The following is a 17,792-nucleotide window of genomic DNA, read 5'->3' as shown; positions in this document are numbered from 1 at the left end:
CACTTACAGCAACCGCTATTTTCCAGAGTCAGCTTTCTCCGAACCCTCCCTTCTTCTAAGAGACCAATTAGCATTATTGCAGATAAAACTAGAATTCTGGACAATTTATACGTACTTCCGAGGAAAAGCCTTTTGATGGACATAATATCTACATCCCTAAGCACTGCTTCGGCCAGCTACTATATCCATAAAAGATACTCCTTCCACATGGCCAAACCGGCAGTATCCTCAATAGTGTATTGGGTTTGATGATCCACAAGACAGAAATTAGCCCTTGGTCCCGTGACTCTTTGGCCATATATCTGCATGCAGGAAAATAATTCCAAATTTTCACCTAGTCAGTGATTTCACTAGCCCAGGGAAGAGACCTTACCTTCCTTTCCTACCTCCTCATCATTAGGATTTCCTACTATTTATTATCAGCAAGGAAATACTGGTGTAATTACTTGCCACATTTCACAGCTTGCCTGTTTACACAGGTTTCTTGCCTAAGCTAGCAAGCAGCTTGGGTAGCTTCAAAAGAAAAATATTTTTACAAGATTTATTTTATCAGCAAAGACAGCCAAGAACACCACAAGCAGCTTGCCACAATTTCCACTACACTGCAGAAGAAAGTCATTCTGCTTCATATTGAACCCACTTGAAAGCTCCTCATGCCAAGGAAAATGAAGACTTAAGGAAGCTGAACCTTTGTAAAATGAAGCTCCTAGATTCACCTACACTCTCATCTTTCAGAAGAGAAGAGGGTGAGAAATTAAATCAGGAAGCAAGAACTGCAAATTCAGCAGGCAAAGCGTCACTCTTCTTAAAGCAGCTTTCAAAAAAGGAACTAAAAAAAAGTTCCAGAAATATTCCTGATCCTTCATACTCACTAACAAAAGTAACTAGTGCTGGCTGTCACCCACCTGGGTTTCTTCAAAACTGCAAAGTTTTAACTTAAAAGTAAAACAGAAGGGCACTGTTCTGAATGAGACAAGCTGCTGTACACTAACATCAGTGGAGCTGTGATTCAAGAGAAACTTCACGTACAACCGCAAGGCTTTAAATTATTTTTTGGAGGACATTATATAGATGCATCAGGGCAGCGGCAGACCGACTGCTTCACGCAAAGCTCAGCTAACCCACTGCCTGGGAATTCCCAACATAACCAAGGACCAACTATTAGCAGACATACAGAAGCAACTTAGGTAAGAAAGGAGTGATTGTTACCCAATATAAATCTGGGACCAGATGCTACTGTATCTTAAATAATACATACATCTAGATAAAGATTTTTTTGTTTGAAGACTTTAATTGTTAAGAATCCCCAAAATGGCAGATGTCTTCACTTACAGTAAGTTTTTAAATCCTTCTCAAGCAAAAACGTCAAGATTTTTAGACTAATGCAACACCTCACATGGCACAATTTCCACCCAATTTTAAGTCATTTTCTGCCAACCCATGCTGGGAACGTTGGGGATGAGGGCTTAACAGACTGAAAATACAAAATATTTAATAAGAGCTACACTGTAGCCACCTTTAGCATCAGATCTTTACAGTCACTGAATATGTACTTTGTGTGCTATATTATTTCTGAAGCTTCTGAAGAAACTGCTAGGACTAGCCAAAAACTTAGCTCCAAGAACATCCAAGTCGGATGAATAAGGCTAGTTCAGTAACATATATTACATATATACACTACATACATTAGAATTAGCAAGAAGTTCTATCATATAACAAGATGCAAGTAAGGGAATTTACACTATGTTCAGTCTACTGAAGAATAGTAGCATTCACTGCATCATTTATGTTTCCAGGCCATTATTTGAAAAAAAAAAAATATTAAAATCATCAGAATGCTGGAAGTACTCAATAATCATCTTAGAAAAGAGTTTTAAAATATAGCAAGCTCTAGGAACTCAGAGCCATATAAATCCTCTGGGTTACTGAAGCCTCTCAGTTATACTCATGATCTCATTTTTTTATACTCATGAAAGATACAGGAATAAGAAGATACAAGGACCACTGAAATAATTGTTTGCCCATATAACTTCCAACCGAAGAACAGCCAAAGTTTGACACAGCATGGCTTAATAGCTAATAAGAAAAATGTCTATTTTTCAACAAATCAAAGCTGGGCAAGTACTCCTGATTGCTCAGGCATTTTAAATTGTTGCTCTAGTACTACAAAACTTCAGACAACACTTACTACTGATAAAAGGAAACCCTTTTTAACAATATATCATTCAGAAAGTATGATTAAAGGTAAGGGTTTCTATAAATCTCATGCATCAGAACATAGCCTCATTTTCTCACAGAAACCTCCATCAGTTCAAGATTAGTTGACTTCAGTTACACTGCTTATTTCATCTCCCCTCATCACAAGGCTTCACCCAGCCAGCATAGTAGCGCAGGGCACTACTTACTACAGTGGTTAGTAACAGGTGCACTGAGGTTTAATGTATTCCCAGGTTTAATCAGAGTTTTTAGCTTGTCACCTTATAAGTCGTATCAAGTATCAATTTTATTCATCAACTATAAGCACCAAGGTGGGACATCATACCACATCAACACACTAAATGTAGGTTGCTACAGGTGTGGTAGCTACGAGTTCAGGCTCCCATCATATTCCACATGGATTTAGTCATTGCAATCAGGGGTACAGACAGAGCAACGTAGCCTACCAACCTCTGCTTCTCAGTAAGCTGCAGTTCTCTCTAGCCTAGTCTAACTAGTCCTGCAGACTGTGATGAGAATATGGTATCAACATTTAGGAGACCTTTGGCATAGTAGGTGACTGAATCTGGACCCGAGTTCAACATGAGTATCTGCAATATACTCATTCAAAAACATTCTTTTGCTCAAATGTGGAAGGATCTCATTTTCTTAATGTTAAGGTGAATTACTCTTACCGAGCCCACTTCCAGTAGTACCTTGCTTGCCATTTGAATACTCAAACAGGAACAACGTACCATTACTTTGCCCTGAGCAGACATCAACAGCTACTACTACTAATGCTTTAGGTAGCCATTTGTTTTAGCCTTAATAATGCTTAAAGCCTGTTATTTGCAGCTCTGTATCCTTTTACCCAAGCTGCTGTGGCAGCATTTTCCAGAGCCTCCATGGCAGCATCGTTCCTTTTATTGTTCTCATTGCCTTGCACCAACAAACCTCAATAACGTTATGGCAAGTTCTCCTGGGAAGCAACTATCGCTGGTGTGAGAATCATCCCCTTTCCCTCCTTGTTCTTTATTCAAATAAAGTAATTTAAGTACTTGATAAATATTCTCTAAGAATGTAGGTGCACAAAATTTTAACCGCCAACGTGCAACATCTGCACTAGCGTTGCACACTTCAGTCATTGCTAGCAAGGCCATGGATGGGAACAACCAACAAGTGGGTTTGATGAAAAGCACATAGTACCAGGGGAAAAACATGGCAAAAAACCCCTTCATCATCAAGTGCTGCACTGAAGAGACAACTTCTATCCTTCCGTCTGCTTTTTAAATGGCAGGAACTAAGGAAATACATACACAGCACTGCACTGGGAAGGTATTTAGTCCTCTGCTAGAGAGCAGACTGAAGCGGACACTGTAGTAATTTTAACTGTGGCATCAAGATACTAGCTGCTGGTCTGGCAAAATGACAAGAGAAGGTGGGGAGGGAGGGCTGTGACCTAGAAGATGAGGTCAGGCAGGGAGAGCACAGAAATCAAGAGCACTGAGTGCACCTCTCCAACAGCACAAACACACCCACACGACAATTACATCACACAGTAAGTCTCTTCACAGGCAAAAATCTCTAAAACTAAAAAGTAATAAATAACACAACAGCTCACACTATGATAGCATTGCTGTTGATATAACAATTGCCATTACTAACACAAACTATTTCAATTTGAGTTTTGAATTCTGAAAAAACAAGTATCATTAACTGAAATACTGTAAGTCTTAGGGCTTCTTTAGTCAGTGAGGCTATATCCCTTTAAGTGAAAGGTGACAGAAGGGAAAGCTAATTCAAAATATCTTTTCTTCTAATGAAATGAAAAATTCTCTCTTCAGGAATAAGGCCGTGTGTGGAACAGTGAGAATGGAGTAAAAGTGATGCCGTGCCAGAGACACATGGCATTGTGCTTTTCACACAAGAATTCAGTTAAACGTATGCCGGAAAGGGCAACACTGTGCTCACAAATACCTCGTCATTAATTCATTGCAAAATCTCTGTCCTTTCAAGCAGCTTAAAAGGTAAAAAACATGGAAGAGACGATTGGTGCTGGAAGAACAAACTCACCCATGATGCAGCCTGTAGATTGCTTCTCCCATAGTGATAACATAGCCTACAGATTCTCTCCTCTTCACCTATTTACCATCATGTTTTCAACGAAGACTGGTTACATTTTAACTTCGTTACATTAAATGAAGAGGGGCAAACATTTTATCCAAAAGAAAAAGAAAACTGATCTGATGTTGCCCACACCTAACACCTACAACTTAGTAAGGTAGAATTAAGTCTTCATACAAGAACTAAGACAATAAATTGATTTTACACATGCAAGAAGCCCAGTTGAGCAGAAAGGATCCAACTTTGCACGGATACTCTTTCAGATCAAGGCCTCCGGCCCCCTACTTTGGGAAGATTTCTGTCAACTTCCACATTAATATGAACACAAAAATAGCAAGCTCAAATTCTTTAAGTAATCCTTCCTGTTACACATTTCTGTCTTCCATTGTGTGGCTGTACATTTTCACTCCCCAATGGCTCCAGAAAATTTCTAACACTCGAAATGGGGCAGCCCAGAAACAGGGGTATTGCTTCAAACTCAAACTAACAATCATGACTGTGATCCCTTAAAATATGAATCCACTTTTCATCGTTTACAGTTTATAACATGTAAGTATTTTTACCTACATTTATATATTTAAAGGTCTCATTTCACATGGGACTGTTCTGCTGAACATTAAGTTAATCATTACTTATTAAATCCGCATAACTTATTAAAATAAAATCTCTTAGAAATGGGATTAATAAAGAAAAAACAGTCTTTTTCCCCAGGAAAATGCTAGCAATGCCTTGGTATTTTGGCTAGTACTACTATATTAGGCAGGATTTGCAATAAGAAGAATAAAATAAAATGGTTTATTAAATCCTCAACAATCTGGAAAAATCCTTATTGTGGAAAAAAGTATGCTATTAGCATGTTTATATTTCTACATAGCTTGAAAATATGTTGCAAACACACAACAGATGGTCTGACGTTATTTGACGTGTTTTAGGTTTTTTAACCTATCTGCAGCCCCATCTCTCTAAAAAAGACAGCTTAGCTGGGATTTGCCCGCAATTTATCAGTGAATTTAGATTGCATTTGCCACAGTCATAACAGCAGCTGCCTTGGCCCACCACCAGGCCTCGGTCACTTCCAAAACCATTATGTAAGTCCTACACCTAGTAGTATTAAAACGTAAGTGTCATACTTCAAATGGTAAGAATATTTCAGTCAGACTTACTTGAGAGCTTATAAAAGCTAGGAAGATCTATTTAATCAATATTAAATTAAATTATTTATATTATATATCTAATTTGCATTAATTTATATCTATTATTTATATTAAATTATTTATTAAATTAATTATTAGTTAAGCTATAAATTATCACAAACATTTTGCCTCTGGCTAAGAATTCTGTTGCAAAAGTCTGTGCTACATTATGCAGACAGTAAACTGTAGTACTTCAGACACTGCAACTTTTTAATGAACTGTTAACCCATATATTAAAGAAACTACTAGGAACAAGAATTGCTAAAATAACATTGTTTATAATTTTTAAAAGGAGGAAGTGAAAGCAAAGTGATCACTATATCTAAAAGTGATTCAGCATACTATTTGCTCATTTTACACATAGATTTTTTTATAAAAGTATGCAGTTTTAGAAGAAACGTATTAACTACATACTCTTAATGAAGCCTCGGATCAGCTTAATGGTACTGATTTCACGTTCAGACTATGTCTGTACTTGCACTGATAAAGCTCAGAGACAGACCATACCATTGCGCTTGCTGGGTCCTGGAGCACTCTAGCTGTACCATCCTGCTGGGGCTCACATGAAGCGGCAGAGTGGTTCAGTCCCGATGTGTTTGACGGTCCAGCATCAGACTTCCTAGATGAATTTACTTCTGCCTACAAGGAGTACGTATGTACACTTCAGAGGCAAGATTCAAATCGCTCCAAAAAGATTTGGCTTATTTTCAAATATGTATTTTAATGTATGGAGAATATGAGACATACTGAAATGTAATAATCAAGTACACCAACTGCATTTCAACTACACACCAACAGGTTTAAGAAATTCTCATTCTTTAGAAATGAGACTATAGATGTGCAAGCATCAGTCTAAAAAAAATTCTAAGTTCCTTTGCACATAGCAACATGTATAACATTAAAAAAATGCACATATGTATAAAGCAAAAAAGAAAATTCTTTATACGATCCGGGACAAAATAATGCCACAAATGACACCATTTTTTAAAACTTCTGTTTCTCATGTCCTTAAGACAATGCTGACTACCGTTGTTACAAATAAACTAATATAACCTGTTTCTCAGCAGGGCTAACTAGCCTCTGCTAAATGCTAGTTTAATGTGGTTATACTTCTAGTACCAACGTTGCCTCACAACCAGAGTGGGCATAAACACATGGCACTACACTGTCAGGCACACATTCCACAGTTTACAGTATTTAAATTTCAGCACAAGCAAAGCAAAATAAAAATAAAAGTTTTATAATACTGTTTTTGTATGCATTTATAAAATGCCTAACAAGCATAAATTCCCAGAATTTAGATTTCATGCATTTGGAAATTTGAGACAAGAGATCAGTAGTGACATAGAAGTTCATGTTTAAAACAGTATATATGCCTGCAATAATCCTTTGGGAATGGAAAGGAACATAGCATCAGAGTCCTGAACTGAAACACTTTAAAATTTATACATTTAATCTATTTAAGAAAAAATAAATTAATGATCAGATCAATTTTTATCAGCAAGCATGTCTCCTTCCAAGTCATGTATCTAGATCTCGATTTATTACACAAATGACAATTCCAAATCTAATACCTGTTTGCAAATGCAGATGTAAGTAGTGGTAGTAATAGTAAGAAATACAAACAGTGTATTAGAAACCAACCAGTTATGGTGATAACAAGCTGATAAGATCAAAAGATAATGATATTCTTTCAGGATACTATTTTGTGTGAGAAATTAAAATTCCCTGTTTCTTCATGTGTATTATCTCAGGAGAATCCAAAAAAATGTCACTGAAACAACCTGAAGATGAATTTAAACTTAACAACACTTAATCTGACAACACTGCTCTCCTTTTGCACTTCACTACTATGAACTGTAATAATATTAGATAGGACAAGTTCTGACTCAAATATGGACCAGCAACAAAGCATCACAGGATTATGAATAATTTAGGCTGGAATGGACCTCTGGATGACACCAGGTCCAACTCCCTCCTCAAAGCAGAGTCACATTAAGTCAAGTTGTGAGCATCCCCAAAGATTCTACAGCCTCTCGGAGCAGTCTGCTCCAGCATTTGACAACCTGCAAAGTGAATTTTCCTTTCCCATATCCAGTTCTAAGTTCCTTCCCTGGAACCTGTGACCACTGCTTTTCATACTTCTGCTTCTTCCAATACAGCCTTCATTTCATCTTTACTGTTAATCTCTATAAAGCACATACACTACAAAATGTGCATTTGATTTATTTTAGTTTAGGAAAGTACTAAGTCTAGTATGCTAGACTGAAGTCAGACTAACATTCAAATAAATAACCACCTGAAAGTTCCCAAAACTGAAGTATCTTTTTTGTCACATAGTCTCATTTTTCTCCAGCCCTTACCTCTGCTTCCAGAAAAGTTGGAGAACACAGACAACAAGGAAAGAAAATCAACATATGTAAATGAAATAATGAGGGTGAGAATTAGTTTTACTGCACAATATGCCTTGTGATGGCAATATGTAGATAAACTATAGTGTTTTACAGTCATGTGTATGCTATAAGTCATCTTTCTTTTTTTCTTTGAAGTGGAATGGAATTTATGGTATATAGCACCTAAAATGCAGAAAACAATCTGCAAGTCAAAGTAAAACTAATAAAAAAATATGCAGTTTTCTATTAAAACAGACAGGAACAAAGGTGAAGGCTCACAGAAGCAGAAAAACTAACAAGAAAACGTGGTTTATTTTTCCTCCTGAATTTCATATTCCTTTCTCAACACCTCATATGGTTTGTTTTTTCAAAAATTACCATTTTGCTTAAGGCTGGTATGAAATGATTTCTCATAATCCCAGGATCATCTAGAAAAAGATAGGAAATCTCTTCTTTAAGGATCAAGATAATGCAGAGATTGCTAGTATGTTTGCTAGTAGAGAGGCTCTCTCCAATTATACACTCAATCAGCAATCTGATGTTAAATCTTACTCCCTAAGTTGACACGGACTATATCCAAACTACTAAAAAGCTTTTTGTGTTCTCTGCTAGTAATTCATAGTATTAGTTTACTAAAAAAAAAATTAATCAAATGCCTCAGCCTAACATCAATCAAACAAACAATAACAAAGTCAAGGAAAGCAGAGAAGCAGGAAGCTTAAAAAAACCCAATCCCAAAAATTTTATTTGAGAAAGGGAGGGAAGGCACAACCAGAGGACAGAACTGATTTACCTTGTAAAAAAAGCACAAAGGATACTAAAAGGCTCTAGAAACCTGAGGCTTTTGAAGCACAATGGATACTTAAAGGCTCTAGAAACCTGAGGCTTTTGTTCATTCTTCCCTTGCTGAGTGCTTGTTCTTAGCAGGTGGCGTTAAGTACGTGGACACATGAAATGCACCAATATTCTTTAAAGGTCGATGTCCCCAAGTCTTTCATTTTAAAACTGAAAAAGGTATGAAATGAAGTTGAGAGTTCTTTCTTTAAAAAAAAAAAAATCATACTCCAATATTTCTAGAATTTCTTGGATGAGGATTAGCAGTTCTCAAGTAAAAATTAATCATATGTATTTTAACCCTCATATATTGTAAAAAAGCCAGGAGGCAGGCAGTCCATTGCTCCTCCAAGTAGTTCCTTTTAAAATTCTGTCCCTGTATCTCCTCACCTTTGTAAAATATTTTGAGATGGTTTTATCATATTATTACACACAGACCGAACCATGTCAACATGTCTAGATGCGAGATCACACAGGAATACACAGGTCCTGCAAAACTGGAGTAATGCTCAGTAGAAGGCAATCTCACTCTCATGGCACACACACAAAAAAAATGTAGTCTTGAGGACAGTGTTAGGAGAACACTGTTGATACAAGGGGACATACCAGAGTCCCCAGCCTCAGTGAGGATGCATTCTGCACCAATGCCATATTGTCATAATATATTTCATTGTAGTTCCCCGCCCTCATGCACATCAGTCTTCCTTAGTGGCCGATTTAAAAGTTTAGTGGAAAACCCAGTGAAAAACAAGACTGTGCATGCAAGACATGCAGTTTTCTAAGGCACGTATTTGGCTAAACAAATCTTACTTTCACTGAAACACAAGCTAGAGAACACCTTTTTGGGTAACAGCAACTTCCATACCAGAGTTCAACTTTCAGTATCTTCAGCTGCAGGGTAGTTCAAAAGAATTTGCAACCATTTTTCAGTAGGAATATGTTTTATTCCTTCCATAAGCCAAAAGGAGGAAGAACAAGAAAAAAAAAAAAAATCACAAAGGAAAAAAATTTAGGTTAGCTTTGGCCGAACTTTGCTAACACACTTACAGTAAGACTAATTCTGGAGAATTTAATCAAGTTACTAGTGACCAAAAACATGGAAGTAAAAGCAACATAGTTAGGGAGTTCTTACCACAGTGCTCACCACTGAAATCAAAACTAATCAATCGGTGCTTGAGATGCACAACTTATTAATCGGCACATTTCAAGAGATCCACTCCTGTATTTCTCTTTCAGACTGTCCTAAAAAAGCAGGTTTCCACACAGAGATTGATGAAGGTTTATGAAATGAAGCCTTCTGCAATTTACAAGTGTTTCCTCAATATTATTTTTTTTAAATTCTATACAACAGAAGTTTAAACAGTGACATCACCTTGAAGCTAATTTGTCTGGCAAGTTCTTTAGCTTCCTTGTCTGCCTGGCTTGACACGCTTCCGGATGTCAGTGGTAAGAGAGCCGTCTTCATAGATGTGCCACACATTTCACAACAGAAGTCTTGTGACCTGGCCACAAATGACACAGCTCAGAATAGCATGTTCTCATGATGGTCTTGTGCGCTTGTTTAAATAAACTAGTTGCAAAACAACCCACAGAAAGACAAGTGATGTCAAGACCAGTAGCTTAAAAGTACTTCCCACCGCCCCAAATCACACTACTCTGAAAAAATGTTGAGAATAATCTATACTACAATGACATATTCTCTTACGTCATTTAGGAAAGTATTAACAAGTGACTTACATATTGCTATTATCTATCCTTTATTAATAATTTGTTACATTTTAAAACTTCTTATCTGCAGCAAACTAAAATTGTAAATTATAAAGATCTAACTATTATTACAAATATTAAATTGGAGCCAGGAGCTCACACCTCAAATCTAGGAATTTCAGCTTCTGCAAAAGCATTACTTTTCCTCTCTTGCACACAAAATTTATCTACAGGGCACACTGCAGGCAGCTCTCCAAGCCAATGAGAAACCGCACAACCTTGATAGCACAGTATCAAAACCAACCCACTAAACCCTGCCTCTCACCAGGGCTTATTAGCTTTGACCCAGTGCCATGCTAACAGGAAAGCTGCAGCTTCCGATTGGCTCAGAGTGCAGGCAGAATAAGCTCTCACCTGCCTGCAAAATAAGTTACTAGTTACAATTTAGAAGACAGTAACTTTGCTTATAAATAGGGATACAGTCTTTCAAGTACCTTCTACTTCCCAGATGAGGAAGGGAGAAAGACCAAAAAGAAGGCAAAGGTGTAAGACTTCACTTAAGGACTATCACAGAGTAATTGAGCTTGAGAGACACCTCTGGAGATCATTTAGTCCAGTCTCCTTGCTCAAAGCAGAGTCAAGCAGAACATGTTGCTCAGGTCTGTTTCCAGTCACATTTTTAATACCTCCAAGGACAGAGATTCCACCACCCCTCTGGGCAACCTGTGCTAGCGCTCTGACCATCTCCACAGCAATAAAAAAAAAAAAGAAAAAAAAAGAAAAAAAAGTGTTTTCTTGCATCCAGATCTTGTAGGTTTCAGTTTGTGCCCATTGCCTCTTGCCCTGGCACTGGATGCCACTGAGAAGAGACTGGCTCTGCCTTCTTTACACCTTCCATTCAGATATTTGTACACGAGTAAGATCCCCTGAGCCTTCTCTTCTCCAGACTGAACACTCCCAGCTCTCCTTATATGAAACATGTTCCAGTCCCCTGCATCACCTTTGTGGCACTGCACTGGATTCATTCCAGTAAGTCCCTATCTTTCTTGTACCTTGACCTGGACCCAGACTCCAGATGCCTCCCCAGCGCTGACTGGATCTGTCGGCAACGCTCTTCCTAATGCAGCCCAGGACACCATTAGCCTTCTTTGCTGCAAGGGCACATTGATGCCTCATTAATAGCTTGGTGTCCACCAGGTCCCCCACTTCCAAGCTCCTTTCCAGCTGGTTGGCTGGTGTTACTCCTCTGCAGGAGTAGAACTTTGCTTTTCTTTGTTGAACCTAAGGAGGTTCCTCCAGCCCCTTGAGGTCTGGTGTATCAGCCACCTCTCCCTGATCTGTATCTTCTGCAAGCTTGCTGAGGGTGTACTCTGCCCCATCGTCCAGGCCATTAATGACACAGAATTGCACTGGTCCCACTGTGGACCTCTGAAGTACACCAGCAGTGACCAGCCTGCAGGTGACTTTGTGTTGCTTACCACACCCCTCTGAACCAGGCAGCTCAGCCAGTTCTTAATCCACCTTACTGTCCCCACTTGCCTTGGCTGTACTTCAGAGCCTCTGTATGAGGATGGTAAGGAAGACAGCACCAAAAGCCTTGCTAAAGTCAACAATAAACAACATCCACTGATTTCCCCTTGTCCACTAAGCTAATCACTTCATCAAGTCACAAATTCAATTAATTTCTTAAAAATCATTCACAAGCAGTTGTTTCAGATTTTTTTGCCATTGTTTCATTATTAAGGGAAATGATACATCATTGTTTTGGTTGTTTTCTCCCCCACCAACACTGACTATCAATTCCATCACACTGATTTTCCCTCCACACTGCAATTACTACTGTATCACAACACTAATTACATCTCTAAGCCTGAATTTCAGACAAACCTCTGAACTGACCACACAGTGCTGGAAGGAATACAGCCCTCTCAAATTATTTTGTTTAACCCTAAGTTCCAAGTTTGCACAATATTCCGGAAAAAAAAAAAAAAAAATATATACCCACAAGGCACAGACCTTTCTGTTATAATTGGAATAAATGCAAGAGAACAGACTGAGGCAACATAAGTTTGTACTTACAGTAACAAACAGTGCTTACTTTTTAGCAAGAGCTCTTCTTTCTTCAGGTGTATAATCTAGAGATCCTATTGCTCCTTCACCTTTGGTTGGCATAAATCCAATAATGGCTAGTAAAGCTGTTCTTACTAAAATGGGAAAACAAATACAAACAAGGTTGCAGAAACAACTGCTATGTTATCTCACTCTACACTCAGCATAGAAAAGCTGCAGTTCTGCCTGAGAAACTTCATTTTGGCTAAAGGAGTAGTCTGAATTTCATACAAGCAGCACAGGGTTTTTTGCTACACAGCAAGGCTTTCTTAAATTTTTAATAGTTATAATTATAAACTTCACATTATAAATGAAAGGTAAGGCCTCACTATTCCATCAGTCAACACAGAGAAGAAAAGCTAAGTTGTTACAAAAATGTTGCATCAATATCAAAGTTACAGTTCAAGACTTTAAAAATGGGTTCTGAAGTAAAAAAAAGTAAGGTAGAATTAACATAAAGGGGGAGGGGGGAAGAAGAGGATTCATAACATCGTCTTCTTTCTGTGCATGCTTTCTATTAGACACAAATTCTGCAATCTAGTGCACACAATCTCAGAGGTTTTCTTTTATGTAGAATTTGCTCCTTTTATGTCATCATGTTGGGGAAGAAGCTCACTTAAACACTATAACAGCAAATAACAGAATTGCCATCTAAAACATTATTTTAGACAATATCTACCCTTCGATTTTGTTTTACATGGTCATGAAATTTAAGAATTCAAGACACTTTGCTAGTAGATTTGGTATATAAATATCACATGAAGATAACTACCACAAAATAGAGATAGGATATTTACACCTCCTACTCAGAAGACAGTATTTTCTACTCAAAAAAACCAAGACACTACCAAAGTTGAAGTGGTCTGTTATAACACTCCTAAGATCTTAAGTACATATTTTATATCTGCAACTGATATTGAAAGAGATAATTGTTGCACTGTACTCAGCAAAACTAAAATTATAAAAACACAGAAATATTGCCTTAGATTGTCTGTGGCAACTCTCAATTTTTGCGATAATGAAACTTTAAAAAAAACCTGTAGAAAACATTCAGTTATTGTGAACTTGGACTACTTGGACCAAGTCTTTCCTCTTGAGTGTTCAGAAGTACAGCATCACAATTAAAAGCTGATCGCACTCCCCTCTATCAATATTCAAGCTGGTTTTAATTATACAAAAACAGGGTAAAGTAACAGGATTTAAAGTATTTTCATAAGAACAATTTTAAAAAAAACCACAAAAACAAAGAATATTTTAAGTAGTCTGCAAATTCTTAATGCTTGAGCATCCACTAAGAGCCTACCATCAGCCCTCAGTTTCTCAACCATTTCACCCAGTATTTATTTACTTATTCTCAAATCTTCCTATGTCGTTCTTTCATAACTTTACATTTCTCAAGTTCTCCTATACTTTTACTCCCTCTGTCTCCTTTTTCACTATAAATATTCCTTGTGAGATTATTTTCTTTTCAGTTTAAAGACTTAGTTGCTTGATGGGGGGAACATTTTCCAAATAACTGTTACTTACTACTCCATGAAGGCTGCCATGTTTCAGGATGATGGCCCGAGATGCTTAAACAAATTTTCTTCCCCACTTCAAACCTGCCATTGGCCTTCAAAGGAAGAAGAAAGGTATAGTAAAACATGCTGGAAGTTAACTCTTGGGTTTTAGTAAAAGTTGTAAAAAATCATGATCAAACGAATCTATATGCAAACAACACTTGATAATTACATTACTGCCAACCTCACAAAATTGGCATTCAGCTTTCTGAAAAAAAAGAATCATAGAATGGCTTGGGTTGGAAGGGAGATTAAAGATCATCTAGTTTCAACTCCCTTGCCACGCGCAGGGACACCTTCCACCAGACCAGGTTGCCCAAAGCCCATCCAGCCTGGCCTTGAGCACTCCCAGGGATGGGGCAGCCACAGCTGCTCTGGGCAGCCTGTGCCAGTGTCTCACCACCCTTGTAGTGAAGAATTCCTTCCTAGTATCCAACCTAAAGCCACCCTCTTTCAGTTTAAAGCCATTACCCCTTGTCCCACCACTACATGCCCTTGTAAAAAGTCCCCCCCCAGCTTTCTCGGAGACCCCCTTTAGGTACTGGAAGGCTGCTACGAGGTCTCCCTGGAGCCTTCTTTTCTCCAGGCTGAACAACCCCAACTCTCTCAGCTTGTCTTCACAGGAGAGGTGCTCCAGCCCTCTGATCATCTTCGTGGCCCTCCTCTGGACTCACTCCAACAGGTCCATGTCCTTCTTACGTTGGGAGCTCCACAGCTGAATGCAATATTTTAGGTGGAGTCTCACAAGAGTGGAGTAGAGGAAGAGTCCCTCAGCCATCTACCTCTATTCATGCATGAAGAAACCCTTAATTGATATCTCACATGTTCCAGTGTGACACAGTGGCTTGCCTGTTGCTCCTGTAACCCACACACCACATATAGAGAGCCTGAAAAGCTATAGCTCTATGAAACTATGCACAAATGTGTGCCTTTGCCCCAAACCATAGGTCTGCCTTCCGACATGTGACCAATGTCTCCAACAGAAACCAAGAGAGCCCATGGAGAGAAGGTTAAGCAATCATATCAGCAATGTGATGACTCCTAGAGTAAAATTTCATATATTAGGTGCAAAGCTTCATGTAATTACAGAATACCAAAGTCACTTCTGGTCTTAAATCAGCAGCAGTAACTGTACTATGCCACCTCTCTTACCAAAATTATAATAATTTAAATGCCAAGAATATTTCTCAGACATCTACATTTCAATTGATGATGTAAAAAGGAAAAAAACTGGTAAACATGCTTACCGTCAGCAAAATAATGCTGGGTGGTTTCATGGGATATTCAGGTGGTAGTACTATTCGCCCGTGATAAATCCCTCCATCGAAATCTGAATCTGGAGGGCCTCTAACAGTAAAATGCCATTCAAAAAGATTATCCTAAAATGCCCCCATCAAAGGGAGATTAAAAAAAAAAAGGGAAAAGTGCGTCAAAGTAGTAAACAACTAAAAACAATTTTCTTGACCAAGGACAGTCCGCAGCAGAAATTTTAAGAAGTCAAAATCAAATGAAAATTAAGATAACCAACACAGCACTAAGATTCTGGTTAAAAGGATAAAATATTATAGCTTTCCGGTATTTTTCTTACACAACAGCTTTTTTTGAAACCCTCAAATTCATTATGCAAAACTCTTGTCATAACTGATACAACTAGATACCCAACTAGATACAACTTAATACCCAACACATGGAAAACTGTCTTTGCACCAGTGAATCATTTCTGGAGAACCAAAGGGAGACCCAGCCCAAAAAAGAATATTAATGACAGCATCCTCAAAGCCCCTTCCATGACCAAGTCAACACAGGGACTTGACACACACCCCAGAGAAATCCCATCCTCTTTTGCTCCTCCATAAACAATTTTTAAACAGCTACTGTGCCTTACTGCACAACAGGTACACTTTCCAATTTGGAAAACTATTTTCAATGGACATCTACATAACTTCTCTTCAAGCATTATTTCTTCAGGGTTCTGCATTTGGCTTTGTGTATCAGATCTCACAGTGCCCACAACTCCCTGAATATTTACAAGCAGAACAACTCCTACTATTAATACAGGAGTCCAAATGAGGTTTGCTGTCAGTAAACAAGATCTCTCAACTAACGCTGAACACTGGTACCAGAGGGCTGTGACAACCTAGTTACGATTTTTTCAAGGATGGGAGGTAACTGGCAACACTTCCAGCATTTCTGTTCATTTGCCACTGTTCTCTTCCCGGCAAGTCACTGTTCTAACCCAGAAATAAGATCTTCATGTAAGTTACAAGTAATAGCATGAATTAATCCTTACATTTCACCACAGGAAGGGGAAACACAAGGTACAGATGACAACTAGTTGGTAATAACATGTATTTCATAGTACCTAGGAACACACTATTTTCTGTATGTTAGGTGCACTACATATTTCTGTGAACAGCTAAATCAACCCCCTAAACAGAATACCACAGAACATTGCCTTTTTTACTATTCCAGTGAAATCAGAAGGTGTTTCTGTTTAAGCTTCTAACCACCAGAACTTCACTGCCCTATTAGCCCAAAAACTTCACTGGGCATTTAGAAGACCTCAAGAAGCTACTATTTAAGCAAAATCTAAGCATTCTCTCTTACAACGCACCCAGAATTGCACCCATTTATATTTTTTACAGGTTGGTTTGTATGCAAAGTAGTGAACCCTAGTAGATCACCTAGGCTTAAGAATTTTGTTGAACAACTCAGCAACTGAGCCAGATGTCAGGTTTGGGTGTTGTCTTAGTTTCCGCTGGGATAGAGTTAATTTTCTTCTTAGTAGCTAGTACAATGTTGTGGTTTGATGTACACCAGGACAGGTGTAAAAAGCTTAACTTAAACATAATGCATTTATGTAGTCTCAGGAAGCAGGACTGGGGGAATAAACATACTATATCTGTGCAACAAAATTACTCCGGTCCAACGTAAAATGGGTATTAATGTATTTTCACTAACAACCTGGAACTACAATACCATTAAAGTGGAATTCTGCTGTTGATTTCCATCATAGGAAAAAAAGAACTGAATCAATTTTAAATGTTCTGCTAGCATCTAAATAGGTACGTTTTAAATATATATGCACATAGAGAACTTAGAAAGCGTGTATATATAACACAGCCTAATTACAAGTTCTTGCAAACATACAGAGAAACAAACCTCCAAAGGCTGTGCGTGATAATGATCTGTAGGATCCTTCAGTTCTGCAGCCTCTTTCATCAAACGTTTGACAGCTGAAAAAGAGAAAGTGTAAGACATGAAAATAAAGAAAAAAAATTCATACACATCACATACAAAAATAGATAAATATTTCTTGAACAGCTCCTTTCAGCTAATGTTTTTCAGCACACCCCAGCTTCTTCACTGGAGTTAATAATCCAAGACACAATATAAATTACTCATGCTGAATAAACCTTAAATGACTTATACAAGCACAAAGTTATGAAAAATATGTTGCATGGCCACAGACTTTCTCAACACTGAACAATGGGACTAAAGTAGTTTTACATTAATAATTGCACCAAACACATAAGGAAAAACATAGGTGCCATTAACAGAGTTTCAGACTTTAAATACAAGATGTACAAGACTTACAACCTCAACACCTTTATCATAAAGGACATCACGTGCATCTTTTAACAACTGCTGAAAAGCTTTATCCTGACACCTCCCAT

General features: G+C 38.0%; 1 protein-coding gene across 3 annotated transcripts in view; it reads right to left on the bottom strand.

The window, feature by feature from the left end:
* Nucleotides 1-17,792, bottom strand: part of UBE2J1 (ubiquitin conjugating enzyme E2 J1) — a 38,565-nt gene that overhangs the window by 2,158 nt on the left and 18,615 nt on the right. For all 3 annotated transcript variants that reach the window (XM_056343620.1, XM_056343621.1, XM_056343619.1), the window contains 6 exons: nt 17,278-17,351; nt 15,363-15,494; nt 14,084-14,168; nt 12,546-12,651; nt 10,113-10,242; nt 6,021-6,152 (listed from right to left, as the gene is read on the bottom strand). In XM_056343620.1, coding sequence (XP_056199595.1) covers nt 6,021-6,152; nt 10,113-10,242; nt 12,546-12,651; nt 14,084-14,168; nt 15,363-15,494; nt 17,278-17,337 — 645 coding nt within the window. In that variant the 5' untranslated portion in view covers nt 17,338-17,351. The remainder of the gene's footprint in view (nt 1-6,020; nt 6,153-10,112; nt 10,243-12,545; nt 12,652-14,083; nt 14,169-15,362; nt 15,495-17,277; nt 17,352-17,792) is intronic.

The sequence above is a fragment of the Falco biarmicus genome, chromosome 6 (genome assembly GCF_023638135.1).
Source record: "Falco biarmicus isolate bFalBia1 chromosome 6, bFalBia1.pri, whole genome shotgun sequence".
Classification (NCBI taxonomy): Eukaryota; Metazoa; Chordata; class Aves; order Falconiformes; family Falconidae; genus Falco; species Falco biarmicus.
This window is presented reverse-complemented; position numbering and strand designations above follow the sequence as displayed.